Raw genomic sequence first — 15529 nt, forward strand, 5'->3', positions numbered from 1 at the left:
TGGCTATTTCATCTGCCTGATCGAATTCTACTTCTGCCATGGTACATGCCAGTGGCATGAACATCCCGCATATCTGTTCTGCGTTGGCCGTAGGGTATATTATTCACGAGTATTGCATTATGAGACCGTGCTCGGGAAGAAAATGACGATAGGACGACCCATTGTAATTTGAGGTACGACTTCGTCTCCTTGATAACGTGTCTCTACAGGTGCGAGCTTGACTCGTGCATTATCTGACTGGGATTTCACATTTTACATGAGACTGGCAAGATAATATAATAGAAAATGCCACTGCATTGCTATGCACATGCAGAGTCTCTAAACACATAGTGCATAACAACAAAGGCCTGACGAATATTCATGTACGATATACTCCAATGAACTCCCATCCAGCTGCAGCTACGCTAAGGACTCGGACTCCTCTTTGAACGTTTTGTTTTTGACCTCGCCCTCTTCTAGTTCGAACCTGCCAGTATGAAATGATACGGAGAAGACGTCCTTAGAAAGAAGTCTTGTTCAGCACCTCATATGCTGAGAGGGCGGACCTCAGCTGCTTGAAGGTCACATAGGCTAGACCCTTGACTTTTTATTGGACAAGGCGTCGATGAATATATGAAACTAGTTGTTTTATAACGTCATATCTAGGAAAGAACCACTCCGGTTGGGAATATCTAAGTCTCACCAGTTTACTGATGACCCTTCTGGAATTTGATCCGCTATGATAGATAGCCTATATTGTACATCGTGGTACTCAAAGTCCGTCGTGCAGTGTGCACGTCCAAACTACTAGCACTCAGGCACATTCAAAATTCTCCTTGTTTCTCGAGTGCCCCTTTAGCGCGTTCATGTGCTACAGAAATAATGATTCGGGGCGCTATATGTTTCAAAGGTTGAAGATCGCACCTGCATGCTTGGCTTTTTCCTTATCAAGTGCGTCCATTCCCTTGGTCTCTGCAATGCGGTCAACAAAGCCACCCGTCAGTGCCGCACTACGAAGAGAGTTTTTGTCAAATAATTTCGAGACTATTTTGCATGATGATACTCACAGCAGCTCCACGGCCTTCGCATGGTTTGCGGGTTTTCCGTTCTTCTGAACGTGTTTCTCGTACGCTTTGGCAGCCTAGTAAGTTGTGATCAGGACAGACATCATATTCGACAAGCATGGAAGACGAACCTCGTAGGACGCGGCAGCGGCAAGGAGCTCGTGGCTCAGCTTGGCACTGTGTCCGCCAGTCGCCTACAGATTATTGAGATGACCGGTCAACGTGTCACATCACTCAGCTTACCTGCGAGTGTGCTTGAGACTCTTCAGAATCGTGCGTGAACCACATAGTGTTTGTGTAATGAGCAAAACTGAATACAATGAAATACGAAGCTGACGTCTTTTATATGCAGGGAACGGTGCAATGATGTCAGTGTGGGGTGCACACGGTACTCGTCATAGCACGTCCCCCGGCAAAACTTGGGTGCTGTGTCCCAGAGCGATGTAAAGGTTGCTTTCCCGGAGGGATCAGTTATTATTTCCCACGGCTACTGCTAATCGACCACTGTACCTCGGGTCCGCACCTCACAATGAAACGCTCTGGCACCAAGTACACCACTTGCACCTATCCAGTCTCCAATGCAATGCTCCCAGTGCTCCAACACGCTTACGGCAATCCACCGCACCCACCCCCTCCTGGCTATCCAGTCTTGCTGTCTTTGGAGCACTTTTCTTCATCTCTACCGTCAACTTCAAATAATTTGTTTCTTTTTCTCCAGGGACATAGTATTGCGAGCCCTGTGGGCGTTGTGCAACAACACGCCTCAGGTTCTACATAGGGTAAGATGTGTCCTTTCTTTCGGCTCAGCCAAGGATGCGTAACAGCCTGAGTAGTTTTCTCGTCTTGCAGACACCTGTTTGATCTGTTTCTCTCGTCATTGGTTATCGACTCTGCCGTCATTCCGACCTCCCACGTACACTGAAGAGTCGGCCTCTCCTGGCGACGTATCCGAGTTACCTGTTTATCAAAAGGTTTCGCTCGGCTAGTAAATATCGTGTGTATGGTGTACAACTCCTCCACATATCTGCAGCTGAGACTGCTCTCGATCAACGAGTGCCTGGATTCAACTACAATACTAGTATATTCCATCGACAAGAGTACTCTTATTATAGATTCGACAGTGGAGTGGATACTATTTCATAGGACAGCCTATGGTGAATATTTGCGAGAAAAACGGAAAGTTATTTCCAAGCTATTTTTGGCAAGAAAAACTGCGGGTATCCCCAGTGGAGTCCATGCAATGCGTCATTGACGTACGTCAGTGACGCTACGTACGGGTCGAAAACATTGTAAGACGCTACCTTATCGACTCCCGCGTACGTAGATCCACCACACTCTGATTTGCATTTCGTTAAGTACAATGTTGAAATGAGTTGGACAAGTTACTATGATGATCCTGCCGCATTTTCACAAGCTTGTGCCTTTAGCTAATTGCAAATGCACACCTGGTAGCCTCCGCAACTGCCAACAGGCTGTCTCTCCATATAGCTACCACCCACAGTTGGTCCTTCATCAGAATCATCCGCATTGGGTTGGACTCAGTGTACTGCTCCCACACCGGATACTTGTCCAACCTGTAAGCATTCGGGTTGCCAGCGCGCACGAAGGAAAACCGATAAGCAATGTTTCAGGGTTCGGAAGCGAACGCGAGTTCGGCGGGCCTCTGTGGTGTAAATGCTGTAGAGCCATTTAAGCCTAGCTAGAACGTCATGTCTATGAGTCTGTTCTTCAAGTAGTTAGATGGACTGAGTGTCGGATGCTCACACGGTGTTAGTGCCATCAAACATTGTGTTGGACAAGCGCACTAACGCTTGCACCACGAAGGCATGTCATTTTCTCTGCCACAGAGCCCGTTCCGCATCCTGCATACGATGCGTAGAATCGGAAGAAGGGCTGTTCACCTTCGTTGGCAATCATGTTTAGCTCCACAGAGCTACCACCGGCGCTCTGATCATTGATAGTCGCTTTGGTTGAGTCACCACCGAATTTGCTGATGTATGATTTAACCAATTTTAGTGCCTGGATCTGGTCCCTGAACCCCGCGTTAAACTCGTACCTATGTAATGTTGGCGAATTAGGGAGTGCCTAGGAAGCCGAAAGTATCAAGACGGTAATAAACAGAGATGATGATGACATTCGGACTTTCATTGATCCAGCTATCAAATGACCAGCTACGTGGATTTCGAAAGATATGACCTGTCGCAATGAGATTGAGCAAATAAGTCCGGTAGTCCCTGAAAATTTACCTCCGCCATGAATATAGAGCAGTACAGGCACTACGTAGATCCATTGGAGTGGTGAGAAATATCGACACGTATGACAGACGTCTGTAGTAAAACTTACGGCTGTCGTAGGGCGAGTAGAACTCGCAGACATTGACGTTTAAGCAGTCCTCCTATCCTACTCCTCCTGCATCCCCAGCTAGGCGACAGATAAAATATTCAGGAAGACAATCACACATACCACCTGTTGTTCCTTGAATACAAAAATCAGAGTAGCTGATCACTGCATCCCCGTTCAAGTTGGCCTCATCACTCACACATGTCGTGTTCAGAGGGACAATTGCACGGAAGTGCAGATTGCCTATATAGGAGGCTCAGCGTACGATATCCCAAGGTATGCCACCATATTTTAGTATATCTAGTTACCAAAATATGTCACATACCCAACGTCAACTGTAGGACGGATGGACTTAAAATTCTGTACAAGCCGCGTACCATTGATTAAGGCAACGATCGCAATGCGAACGACACGCTGCGCATTCTTAAGTACAGGAATTCCTGTCCTTGCAGCCGTGGTTTTTTAAAGCGCCCTGCGATCAGAAAAGAAGATATTGTCATGTATTGTCATAATGTAATATGCGAACATGTAAAAGCACCGCAATCAGCATAATCCATCAGAAAAAACTCACCGATTTACTGATCGGCAGCCCCTCTGCGGAATAACCATTCCGCGGAAGTAAGTCACAAATTTACATACAGACTGCATGCAACACATGCTACATGATGCACAAAGGTCACGAAGCAATTGAAGGTGGAAGGGAGAAAGCATCATCGGCATCTTCCGGAAAATAGCCCGAAGTTCCTTATCCCTTGCCGCACATACTAAGAGTCTCGCCATGTCACCTGGGAAGCCAGCGAAAGCCATCAAAATCAAAGTCCCGCGCCATGGTGCCCAAAGGATAGGCGCAAAATTTTCTGCACACGTTGAAATGCTAGCGAGGAAAGAGAAAATTCGTGTAGTCACTCACCAGCCTAACTATGACTCAAATAATATCATAGCTCAGGCTATCGTAAGTACCATACTACCTACACAACCACTTTAACATTAGAAGTGTTCTATTTAGGAGTCTGCATCCGAGTGGAATTCACTGCTTATTACAGCCCGTGCTCAACGTGGACCACAGTGGGATGTTGGAACTCAACAGTGCGTCGTCTAACCGTGTCGTATTCAAAGGGAACTGAAAGTTGTTCAGATTTCATGTAGACCAAGGGTCTGACCTATACTACGACTCGTCTCCACTGTTGGAGTATCAGAAACAGCAACGCGAGGAAGAAAATGCCGCCCGAACCTCAATGCAGCCTCCCGATTTTCGTGCACACGATCCTTCTCGTATTACTCGAAATCACTCGACCTCTTCAAATCATGCCTACCCATATGCATCTCCGGGCATGTCTCAAATAAATCCACGTCATCCAAATCTTGGGGGTTACTCGAATGTCTCATTCAATGGCATTCCACCCAGTCACTTCTACGGTCCTGGAGCGGATGGGGCTTCTCCTGCGAGGATGGGTATGAGAGACAGCATGGGTACCAGCATGTCTCCAGATGTGAGGAGAAGGTCAGCAAGAGGCATGCCAGATGATGGATTCATTCAACTGCATGGACCGTAATCGCACACGACCATTGATTCCCGCGTATGTTATTCAGTTCTTTGTATATCATCATTGTTTCAACTATATATATATTAGGAGAATTTGTCTATTACAATTGCATTCCACGGTGTGAATTGGCTACCAATGTATCATCCATCCGAGCCATTTGTGTCTTTATAGTCTCTCTTGCTCCGTCCTCCCAGTCTTCCCATGTTATAGCCATAATTGCAGTGTCTCTTCCTGGTCCTGCCAGCAGATCGGTTTTCCTGGGTGTCTTCCCACGTGCCTTCCCGACAGGTAATACCCATGCCCATCTCAAAGTTCCTTCACGTTTGAGCCCCATGCGAGCAGCAAGTCTAAGGGATGGCTCATTATCCGGATGCGCATACCAATGTACTCTTCGCAACCCCAACCCAGATTCAGACTGGGATGCACAGGGCATGGTAAAACAGTACTTGAGGAGTGTTCCTACTGCATGCGTTGCGACATGTGTACGCTGAAATGTGGGCAGGATGCACAGAACTCCAAGCTCCACTGATAGGTTCGTCGGTGAATAATTGAGGAGTGCAATTGTCCCTGCGATCTTCCCTCCCCATTCCGGATAGTCCGGGTCTGGGGTTGTCTTGTCGATGACCGCGAGGAGGACACTATACGGGTTCTGGCGCACGAAGGTGTCCATGAACAACAGATAAGACTCTGGATCTTCTATGCCGGGAAAGGGATAGTAACGGTAGAAGTGGTCAGGGTCTGAGATTGCTGCATGATATTTCGCAGCGTGAACGGATGGAATGAACGGCGTCAACTTCACACGCGGGGTCTCAAACTGAGTCAGGTCGAGGGGGAAGGCGACGTTGATGTCATAGGGGACGGGACCATGAAGTCCGTAAGCAGGTTTCGGGGGGGGAGGGGGTTGATAGGCATTGACATACGCCATGTAAAGGTGATTGGGCAAGCACTAGGTCAGAAGCCAAGTCATACGTATGGCGCTGGATCATTTCAAAAATTATACACACACCAAACTCACTCACACACAGATGCCAAACACACACACAGATGGCTAAACACACACATGTCTCGTATTGTCGAACATTCAGTACTATACACGCATTTTCAAGTTGACCGTGTTGTTCTAACTAAGGCGTCTTGAATCATTGGGCTGCTGCAGCCCTGGCAAATATCTCACTTGTATTGCAGAAAATCGAGCACTACCGATAACTGAAAGCAAACCGGTGATAAGTTCATTGAAGAATGCAAGACTCGGACCAGGTATGAGACCGCACTTCTTGAGTCAGGAGAATGGACGCAGTTAAAGAGCAAGCAAGCAAAATCGGTGTATATACCCTCTTCGCAGCTGATGAGAATGTAAGACCAGGCATGAGACTGTGCTTCTTGAGCGAGAAGACGGACGCGGAATTGAAGTCAGGTGCAGCTAACACAAGAATGGCCTTCTTCTTGCGGGATTTCAGATCAACAGATTTGACAGGTGTTTGCGATGTCAGTCGTTTATGTTTCTTCATGGTTCAGGATAAGCTATCTATAAAGTAATCTATAAATCTATAAAGTAAGGGAGAACGGTGGCGGGAAGGGACGGACGCTCGCGTGGTTTTCGCTTGGGTCGCTTAGACACGCTAAATGCCATGTGGTTTTCGCTTACCTCGCTTAAAGCTCGATTTGGAAACTCGCGTGGCTGTCACGTGCTTTCGAGGGTCCGCTGCCCGTTAGGGCAGCAAGCATTTAAAAACATTTATTGATTCTGAAATACACAATAAATTCAACTACATATTAAGAAAAGACGATTGAGAAATGGGAAAGGACAATGGGAGAATGAGGGAAATGGGAGAACAGAGGGAAATAGAGAATAGGAGAACAGAAACAGGAAAAATGGGGAAAATAGAAGAATGGAAACAGGAGAACAGGAAATAAAGGGAAAGAAGGGAAACAAGAGACAGAATGGAGGGACACGGACGGGAGGAACAGACGGGAGGAGGACAACAGGAGAACGGAGGAGGACAACGACGGGAGGAGACAGGGGGAGGAGGACAACAGGGGAGGAGACAACAGGAAGGAGGAGGACGAGGAGGACAACAGGACGGGAGGAGGACAACAGGAGAACGGGACGGGAGGACAACAGGACGGGAGGAGGAGGACGGAGGGAACAGGACGGGGGAGGGAGGAGAGGACAACAGGACGGGAGGAGGACAGGACGGGAGAGGACAACGACGGAGGAGGACAACAGGACGGGAGGAGGACAACGACAGGAGGAAGGGGACACACGGGGGGACGACAAGGAGGATGGGAGGATGACATGGACGGTGTGAGGACAAGTGAGATGCGGATCAACACATTCAATTTTACTTTTACTTTTTCTCATCTGCACAGAGAACAGGGAAACAGGAGAATGGGAAAATCAGAGAACTTATGAGGGGAACATAATTTGCTACAAAGTGCTTTGTAGCACTGTAGCGCAGTATGTCCTGCTGAGAACAGGAGGGTTCAATATATCTGAATGTAACATATCATGCTCAACTTGATGAATACAATATAATTTATTTCAAGACCTAAAATAATTATTAAAATACCCAAAGTAGGATGAAGCTGAAGGCCAGGAAGCCAACAAAGAGCGCGAAGCGCTCTTTTTGCTTCCTGTGCCGAAGGCACAACGGGTGTGTGCTAGTCTATAAAGTAAGGGAGAACAGTGACGGGAAGGGACGGACGCTCGCGTGGTTTCCGCTTGCACCGCGTAGATACGCTTAGATTCACTTAGATTCACTAAGATTCACTAAACGCCATGTGGGTTCGCTTACCTCGCTTAATCCTTACTTTGGAAATCTCGCGTGGTTTTCTCGCTTGAGTTTGCTAATGGTGACTACGAAAAAATCTTAATTCAGAATTTCGAGAGGTAAATTTCCACGGTGTCCAAAAATGCTGCCAAACGCGATATAGTGGACAGTGTTCCGCACACCTACTGCACCGCGCCCATAATATGGACAAACAACTCACTTTTCCTACTATAAGGGAGCGAGCATCGAGAATAGCAAAAGCATAACAGATTTTGGTTACACAATTTGTTACATAATTTGGTGACACACATCATTACACAATTTGTTACACAATTTGGTAACACAAATCATTACACAATTGGCTGCTGCTTTTGTATAGAATTCTCGAATTAAATTGCCCTCCCCCGCAGCCAAGTGTAACAAAGTGTGATACACTTTTTGTGGGTTTTGATTATTGTTAACAAAGATATAAATGACTTATTGATGGGCTCAGGCTACTCAAATTTTACACTTGCTAAACAACCGTTTAAATATCAAACATGGATGGAAATATGCCCATTCCGTGAGTTGCTGACTATATATTGCTACCTGCAAGGTGCATGATGCTAATGTCTGCACATGCTATTTAGAAATCAAGAACATATTACCCCGGAGCGCGAGCGTCACTCCCAACGTGAATGCGATAGAGTCAATCGACTCCAGATGACGTCCCCTACCAGGCGCAATCGTCGACATGCTGCTCATGATAGGCCTGCGCCTCATGTACCACAGCCAAATTTCATGCCAGCTAATGAACCTCAAGCAGGGCCTGTTCCGCGACCTTTTGCATGGCAGCCTCCTGCTCACTTTCCATATGAACTGCTACCAGTTGGTCAATATCCTGGCTTGCCAAGGAATGCAATTGCACATGTGCAACGTGCTCATCAGCACCCTCCTGTTGATTATAATGCACATTTGAATGAGCAGATGAATGCAGCTCATAATGATAGACGCCGTCAACGGAATCGTCGTCGGCAACAGGACAGAGAGGAGATAAGAGAGCAGGCACAGGCAGAGTTAATGGCAGCTGGGTTACAGTCCATGCAGGTACCTCAGGTGCATAATGAACCCGCTCAACCTGCTCCTGCTCCTCCTGTATATGGTGCCATTCATTATGAGGGCGCAGTTGGTCCTCACAACTTTGACAATCCTCTTCATTACTTTGTGCCTAATCCTGCACCACCTTTGGATGGACTGCCTGAACCTGATTATCATCAGTTTAATATTCAATTTCAGCAGCATCTACAGGTAGAACAATTGGAACAAGAGCACATTAGAAATGACTTGCTTCAAAGGCAAGCACAGGAGGAATTTCGACGACATCAAATTCAGCTACAATTGCGACAACAAGAAGCTGAGAGGATCAATAGAGAGGCTCAATGGCGGCATGAGGAGGCTCTTCACCTGCAGCAACAAGAAGCTGAGAGGATCCAAAGACAGGCTCAATTGCAGCATCAAGAGGCTCTTCGCCTGCAGCAGCAAGAAGCCGAGAGGATTCAAAGACAGGCTCAATTGCAGTATCAAGAGGCTCTCCGCCTGCAGCAGCAAGAAGCCAAGAGGATTCAAAGACAGGCTCAATTGCAGCAGCAGGAGGATCTTCATTTGCAGCAAGCAGAAGCTGAGAGGATCCAGAGACAGGCTCATTTGCAGCAGCAGGAAGAGGAGCAGCAGAATAGGCTGGCTCAGGATCGTGTGCAAGCAGGTCGACAGGAAGAGGAGCAGCACAATAGACGAACTCAGGATTGTATGCGAGCAGGTCAAGAGGAAGAGGAGATCCAACACCAGAGGCAACGAAGGATTCGTGAGCAAGCAGAGCGTCTAGAAGAGGCACTGCATGAATATAATGATCCTGCTTCTCAAGAAAATCACGCTGCTGATGAAGAAAGAAGAAGAGCTCAAGAGCTTCAACAGCGTGAGGAGCGTGAGGCAGAGGTTCAAGAAGTTATCAACCACATTGTTCCTATCCCTGATGGAGCTCGACCATACAGGGAGCCTATAAACATCCACAATCTTGGTCCTCTTAATGTAGAGTGCACCAAGTGCCAAGCATTGCACTTTGCATCCGAAAGACTCTCAAAATCGTCCCTACGGAATCCAAAATTCGGTACATGCTGCTTGGAGGGTAAAGTCGTCCTCCCACCCTTTCCACCATGGCCGCCAGAACTGCAGCGCGCTTATACTGACAGGACATTTGTCTCCAAGATTCGGCAGTACAACAGCGCTCTTGCATTCACGTCGGTCGGTGTCGATATCGAGGATAGAGCCCTCCAAGGCTCTGGCCCCAATGCTTTTCATATTCATGGATCTCTGCATCACCTCATGGGTAGTCTCATACCTCCAGAAGGTATTCAGCCTTCATATGCGCAACTTTATATCTATGATCCCGAGGAAGCCACCAACATTTGCGCCACCCGACCTGGAAATGAAGGTCTTGATCGCGGCATTCTCAGGGAACTCCATGACATGCTGTATCAAATCAATCCCTATGCCGCTCTTTACAAGCAGGCTTATCAGGTCATGTGAGAGAAGCCTCAAGAGCAGCACACGGATGTTCGTGCACGCATTCACTTCCAGCAAGGCACAGATGGTCGAAGATATAATGTTCCCACTGCCGATGAAATTGCTGTGATCATTCCTGGAGATGGATCTGAGCAGGTATCTGAAAAACGGGACATCGTCTTGCGGCTTCAAGGAGGTCGACTCCAGCATATAAGTCAGCTCAGCCATGCGTACTCCCCACTTCACTATGTCCTTCTCTTTCCATCTGGAGAGGAGGGCTGGCACCTTGGAATACCTCTGATTCTCCCACCAAATACCCGCACGGTCACAAAGAATGTCACTCAGCTGTTGTACTATGCCTATCGACTTCATCCACGCCCTGTTCCCATCTATCACAACAATATCTTTTGCGGTGGAAGATTGTTCCAGCAGTATATCGTCGACGCTTGGGCCTCCATCGAACAGAGCAATTTGAACTGGATCAGGAGCAACCAAGAGCGGCTGAGGGCGGACTGCTATCAAGGCTTAGCAGATAATGTTCGCAACGAGGGCGTAGATGATCTGGCTCAGACAGGTCGCTCCATCATTCTTCCCTCCTCTCACACAGGGAGCCCTCGATATATGCACCAGCTGCTTCAAGATTCTTTAGCCATTTGCCGTGCCTGCAAAAAGCCGGATCTCTTCCTGACGATGACCGCCAATGGAAGTTGGCCTGAAATCACAGAGAATCTCCTTCCTGGTAATGATTCTTATTTGATGCGTTGTGTATGACTTTGTGCTGACAATTTCTTATATAGGTCAGAGCGCTGTGGACCGCCCAGACTTGGTGGCTCGGGTTTTCTACCAGAAGCAGCAAGCGCTGCTGAAGAAGGTTCACAAGGGCTACTATGGGAAGGTTGCTGGATTGGTGTACACCATCGAATATCAAAAGCAGGGCCTGCCTCACATGCACCTTCTCATCTTCCTGGAGCCAGATTATAAGATCCGTACCACTGAGCAAATCGACTCCTTCATCTCTGCTCAGATTCCTGACAGGAACATCCATCCTCAGCTCTATCAGGTTGTGGAAAAATACATGCTGCATGGCCCTTGCAGTCCGCAGTGTTGCATAGAGAATTCGCGGTGCAAAAAGCACTTTCCGAAAACATTCTGTCCCCATACCCTGATGAAGGATGATGGCTATCCCGAGTATGCGAGACCTGACAATGGTCGCACCATCCAAAAGAACGACATCATCTTCACCAACAAGGATGTTGTTCCACATCCCCCCGAACTGCTGGTGGAATTCAACTGCCACATCAATCTCAAGGTCTGCGCCTCTATCAAATCTGTCAAGTACATCCACAAATACATTTATAAGGGAAACGACCACGCTACGTTGGAGATGAGAGGAGCGGTGGATGAGGTCAAATCATATCTGGACTCGAGATATATCAGCTCTACCGAGGCTGCATGGCACATCTTCAAATTTTCGATGCATCTCGAATGGCCCTCTGTCTACCGTTTGCCGGTCCATCTCAAAAATGAACAGATGGTGTTCTATGACCCCGAGGATGATGCTGAGGAAGTCCTTGAGCGTGCAGAAGTGAAAGATACTTGCCTCACTGGATGGTTCAAAGCCAATGCCAATGAGAACTTGGTGGCAGCTGGAGCCCACGACAGCCTCTATCAGGATTTCCCCTCAAAATTCGTTTGGAGCAAAGGTGCATGGAAGATACGGGAGCGAGGAATGGCGATTGGAAGAATGTACGCTGCTGCGCCCAGCTCCGGAGAGCACTTCTATCTGAGATTGCTTTTGACTGTAGTGAAAGGTATGATGTCTAAGACAATTTTTATCAATCAAGCTCACCATAATCTCAAGGGGCTACCTCCTTCGAACACCTTCGGACACATGATGGGACTCTCTATGAGACTTTCAAGGAAGCATGTCAGCACAGGGGTCTGCTTGATGACGATTACAAATGGATCCAGTGCTTGCGGGATGCCTCTCATATGTACACAGGAAATCGCATGCGCAATCTCTTTGCCATCATCCTGCTGCACTGCAACCCTACCAGCCCTGATGATCTTTGGAACCGCTTCAAGGAAAATCTCTGCGATGATCTGCATCACCGCCTCACTCACGCACCGTTCAACATGCCTGACCCCATGGAGGAACAGGTACATGACTATGGTCTTCATCTCATTGATGGGGTGCTCTGCAAAAATGGCAAGTCTTTGGAAGCAATTCCTCAAATGCCAGTAGCTCGAATGGCAGAAAGATGGGGGGCCATGGAGGGCAACCAGCTCATTGCTGAGCAGTGTCAGTATGACCCGCAGGAGCTTCAGCAGATAGTGGATGAAGGAGTCCCTTTGCTTAATGTCGAGCAGAGGGTGGTCTATAATGCTGTGGTCGAGGATGCAATGAATCGTAATCAGCAAAGACCCGGATGCGCATACTTTGTCCATAGCGCAGGGGGATGCGGCAAGACGTATCTCTGCAAACTCATCGCTTCAAAACTCCGTGCTGAAGGAAAGATTGTCCTCTGTGTGGCCTCCTCTGGAATTGCTTCCCTCCTCCTACCAGGCGGACGTACAGCTCATTCGCGATTCAAAATCCCCATTCCCATTAACGAGGACAGCTCATGCAACATTAAAAAAGGAGATGTCGTCCATGAGCTTCTCAAGGAGACCTCCCTCATCATCTGCGATGAAATTCCGATGCTCCATTGTCATATTCTGGAGTGCCTTGACCGCACGCTGTGTGATCTTCTAAACAAAGAGGCTGATTTTGGGGGAATAACCGTGCTCTTCGGCGGAGACTTTAGACAGACCCTGCCGGTGGTGACCCATGGATCCAGGGAGCAGATAGTGGGCGCTACCCTTTGCAGATCTCAACACTGGCGAAAGCTTCGTATCTTCCACCTCAAGAGAAATATGCGGCTTGGTCAAGACCCCGCCTCTGATGAATTTGCAAGGTGGCTCCTTGAGATTGGAGCTGGCGAGGGCACAAATGAAGACAGAACTGTGACCCTCCCTATTCATATGCGCTGCCCCAACAATGATGTCCAGTCTCTCATCAATGCCCTATACTCTCCAGTTCTGCTCCCTGGGCAGCCTGCAGTGGATGATTCCTTCTTCCTGGAACACACCATCCTCTCCGCAAAGAACACCGATGTGGATGAGATCAACACCACCATTCTTGAATCATTCCCTGGAGATAAAGCGGTCTTCACCAGCGCAGACTCGGTCAGCGAGAGGGAATACGATTATATCCCCACAGAGTTCCTTCATACCCTGACCCCATCAGGCTTCCCTTTGCACAAATTGGAGGTCAAAAAAGGTGTTCCCCTGATGCTGTTGCGCAACTTGAACCCTCTCCGAGGGCCTCTATAATGGAACTCGCATGATCCTGCTGTCTTGGACCGTTCGTGTCCTCAAGTGTCGCATTCTTAGAGATGGAGTCAATGAAGCTCGCCAAGATGATCGGGACACGGTCCTAATCCCTCGCATGACCCTGGATGCCACATCCTAAGATAACCCCATTCCTCTCAAGTGTCGCCAATTCCCCGTTCGTGTCGCATTTGCTATGACCATCAACAAGGTGCAAGGTCAAAGTGTCAAGTGGGTTGGGCTTAATTTGCGGACTCCTGTGTTCAGCCATGGACAGCTCTATGTTGCATTATCTCGCTGCACTCACCCAGATAGAGTGTTTGCTATCTTTCCTGAGAGTGAAGAGGGCTCAAAGACGATGAATGTAGTGTATACAGAAGTGCTTAGAAGAATTACGATTCCTGTTGGATGATTGATGTACATATGATGTACTTTTATATAGAGAACCGACTTGGATGTGATGTATCATGTAGTTTTAGTTGTGTCAAAATGCTGCTAAAAAATGTAATTGTTTTCAAAATGCACTATGATCATTAGTAAGGCAAAGTGCCGCAGGCACCTCGCAAAGGAGTGCGAAGCGCTCCTTTGCCTTGCTGTGCCTTTGGCACAGCAAGTATTCAAGGTCAAGACTTAAGACACCCAAAGTAGGATGAAGCCGAAGGCCAGGAAGCCAAAAAAGAGCGCGAAGCGCTCTTTTTTTGCTTCCTGTGCCGAAGGCACAACGGGTGTGTGCTAGTCTATAAAGTAAGGGAGAACGGTGGCGGGAGAGAACAGGTCGCTCGCGTGGTTTTCGCTTGGGTCGCTTGGGCCGCTAAGATACGCTTAGATTCGCTAAACGCCATGTGGTTTTCGCTTACCTCGCTTAAAGCTCGATTTGGAAACTCGCGTGGCTGTCACGTGATTTCGAGGGTCCGCTGCCCGTTAGGTCAGCACACATTTAAAAACATTTATTATTTATGAAATTCAAATTATATACACAATAAATTCAACTACTATAAGAAAAGAAAATTGAGAAATGGGAAATGAGAATAGGAGAATGGGGGAGATGGGAGAACAGAGAAAAAGAGGAAAATTGGAGAACAAGAGAACAGAGAACAAGAAAACAGGAGAAACAGAAAATGGAAGAATGGGAAAAATGGGAGAACAGGAAAATGGGAAAGGAGGACAACAGGACGGGAGGAGGACAACAGGACGGGAGGAGGACAACAGGACGGGAGGACAGGGGCACAGAACACCAGATACAACAGTAGATGAGAAAATACATATATTCAATTGTACTTTTACTTTTGTCAATTTGAATCCTGCTCAAAGTATGTAACTTATTTTGAAATTTTCATCACAACTGAGTGAATAAAATATAAATTATTTCAAAACCTGCAATGATTATTAAGACACCCAAAGTAGGATGAAGCCGAAGGCCAGGAAGCCAACAAAGAGCACGAAGCACTCTTTTTGCTTCCTGTACCGAAGGCACAACGGGTGTGTGCTAGTTGATCTATAGGCAGCAAAGGAGGATCTAGTCGCATCGTACAGTAAACAAGACAGTGGCGTGTAAGCCACGTTGCGCGTGTTTCAGAGTCCGACTCACCTTGCCGAATGTTGCCGCTTGGCCAGCCGAAATCCATCCGAAATCCACATCCAAATCCACGTCCAAATCGGCCTCAAAATCCAGCTTTGAACTTCGCTTGTGTGTGTGTTCGGCATCTGTGTGTAAGTAAATTTCCTGTGTGTAATTTTTTGAACTGATCCAGCGCCATATTTGAGAGGTGAGGAACTTTGACGTAGTCAATCCTACTCCCGAAGCTACACAACGGCATATACTATCCCCAGTGAGTCGTCGCCCATACAAGTCGTCACGACTTAAATATTTCTAGCATGTGCCATTCATTGCGAGATTGAACGACTGATCTTCAGGAAGAAA

At 47.5% G+C, this 15529-nt stretch overlaps 7 protein-coding genes across 7 annotated transcripts; 4 read left to right on the top strand and 3 right to left on the bottom strand.

Moving 5' to 3' along the window:
- Positions 1–803: 803 nt before the first annotated feature.
- On the bottom strand, positions 804–1331 carry EDB93DRAFT_1240996 (uncharacterized protein; the record flags this gene model as incomplete). Its single annotated transcript, XM_041451825.1, has 5 exons — positions 804–850; positions 904–989; positions 1047–1120; positions 1175–1237; positions 1287–1331. 5 exons carry the CDS (start codon positions 1329–1331, stop codon positions 804–806), a joined length of 315 nt encoding a protein of 104 aa, XP_041307082.1.
- Positions 1332–2807: 1476 nt separating this feature from the next.
- EDB93DRAFT_1150125 (uncharacterized protein) lies at positions 2808–3409 on the bottom strand. Its single transcript, XM_041449656.1, has 4 exons — positions 3290–3409; positions 3186–3239; positions 3100–3128; positions 2808–3033 (listed from the first exon to the last, which is right to left on the bottom strand). The coding sequence occupies exons 1-4, from the start codon at positions 3296–3298 to the stop codon at positions 2823–2825; spliced, it is 303 nt and encodes a 100-aa protein (XP_041307083.1). The 5' UTR covers positions 3299–3409; the 3' UTR covers positions 2808–2822.
- Positions 3410–4105: 696 nt separating this feature from the next.
- Positions 4106–4982, top strand: EDB93DRAFT_490597 (uncharacterized protein). Its single transcript, XM_041456540.1, has 3 exons — positions 4106–4335; positions 4390–4469; positions 4519–4982. Exons 1-3 carry the CDS (start codon positions 4162–4164, stop codon positions 4934–4936), a joined length of 672 nt encoding a protein of 223 aa, XP_041307084.1. The 5' UTR covers positions 4106–4161; the 3' UTR covers positions 4937–4982.
- On the bottom strand, positions 4983–6033 carry EDB93DRAFT_490611 (acyl-CoA N-acyltransferase). Its single transcript, XM_041456541.1, has one exon. It carries the CDS (start codon positions 5850–5852, stop codon positions 5028–5030), a length of 825 nt encoding a protein of 274 aa, XP_041307085.1. The 5' UTR covers positions 5853–6033; the 3' UTR covers positions 4983–5027.
- A 783-nt stretch (positions 6034–6816) lies between these two features.
- On the top strand, positions 6817–7351 carry EDB93DRAFT_1104550 (uncharacterized protein; the record flags this gene model as incomplete). The annotated part of the gene is made up of 2 exons (XM_041447421.1): positions 6817–7230; positions 7298–7351. The coding sequence occupies 2 exons, from the start codon at positions 6817–6819 to the stop codon at positions 7349–7351; spliced, it is 468 nt and encodes a 155-aa protein (XP_041307086.1).
- Positions 7352–8237: 886 nt separating this feature from the next.
- Positions 8238–9095, top strand: EDB93DRAFT_1104551 (uncharacterized protein; the record flags this gene model as incomplete). The annotated part of the gene is made up of 3 exons (XM_041447422.1): positions 8238–8260; positions 8328–8985; positions 9033–9095. The coding sequence occupies 3 exons, from the start codon at positions 8238–8240 to the stop codon at positions 9093–9095; spliced, it is 744 nt and encodes a 247-aa protein (XP_041307087.1).
- Positions 9096–14623: 5528 nt separating this feature from the next.
- Positions 14624–15515, top strand: EDB93DRAFT_1104552 (uncharacterized protein; the record flags this gene model as incomplete). Its single annotated transcript, XM_041447423.1, has 6 exons — positions 14624–14854; positions 15013–15087; positions 15110–15159; positions 15185–15299; positions 15375–15437; positions 15483–15515. 6 exons carry the CDS (start codon positions 14624–14626, stop codon positions 15513–15515), a joined length of 567 nt encoding a protein of 188 aa, XP_041307088.1.
- Positions 15516–15529: the final 14 nt, after the last annotated feature.

This window comes from Suillus bovinus, assembly GCF_016758785.1.
Source record: "Suillus bovinus strain UH-Sbo-P2 chromosome Unknown EDB93scaffold_33, whole genome shotgun sequence".
NCBI classification, from domain to species: domain Eukaryota; kingdom Fungi; phylum Basidiomycota; class Agaricomycetes; order Boletales; family Suillaceae; genus Suillus; species Suillus bovinus.

Bases quoted from the DNA above. Each gene is read 5' to 3' on its own strand.
- EDB93DRAFT_1150125 (XM_041449656.1), bottom strand. The intron at 3,129-3,185 runs GTCCGAATGTCA...TCGGCTTCCTAG, and splicing joins TGATAGCTGGATCAATGAAA to GCACTCCCTAATTCGCCAAC. The intron at 3,034-3,099 runs GTACGAGTTTAA...ATCATACATCAG, and splicing joins AATTCGCCAACATTACATAG to CAAATTCGGTGGTGACTCAA.
- EDB93DRAFT_490597 (XM_041456540.1), top strand. From the start codon at position 4,162: ATGTCACCTGGGAAGCCAGCGAAAGCCATCAAAATCAAAGTCCCGCGC. The intron at 4,336-4,389 runs GTAAGTACCATA...TGTTCTATTTAG, and splicing joins ATATCATAGCTCAGGCTATC to GAGTCTGCATCCGAGTGGAA. The intron at 4,470-4,518 runs GTGCGTCGTCTA...AAAGTTGTTCAG, and splicing joins TGGGATGTTGGAACTCAACA to ATTTCATGTAGACCAAGGGT.
- EDB93DRAFT_490611 (XM_041456541.1), bottom strand. From the start codon at position 5,852: ATGGCGTATGTCAATGCCTATCAACCCCCTCCCCCCCCGAAACCTGCT.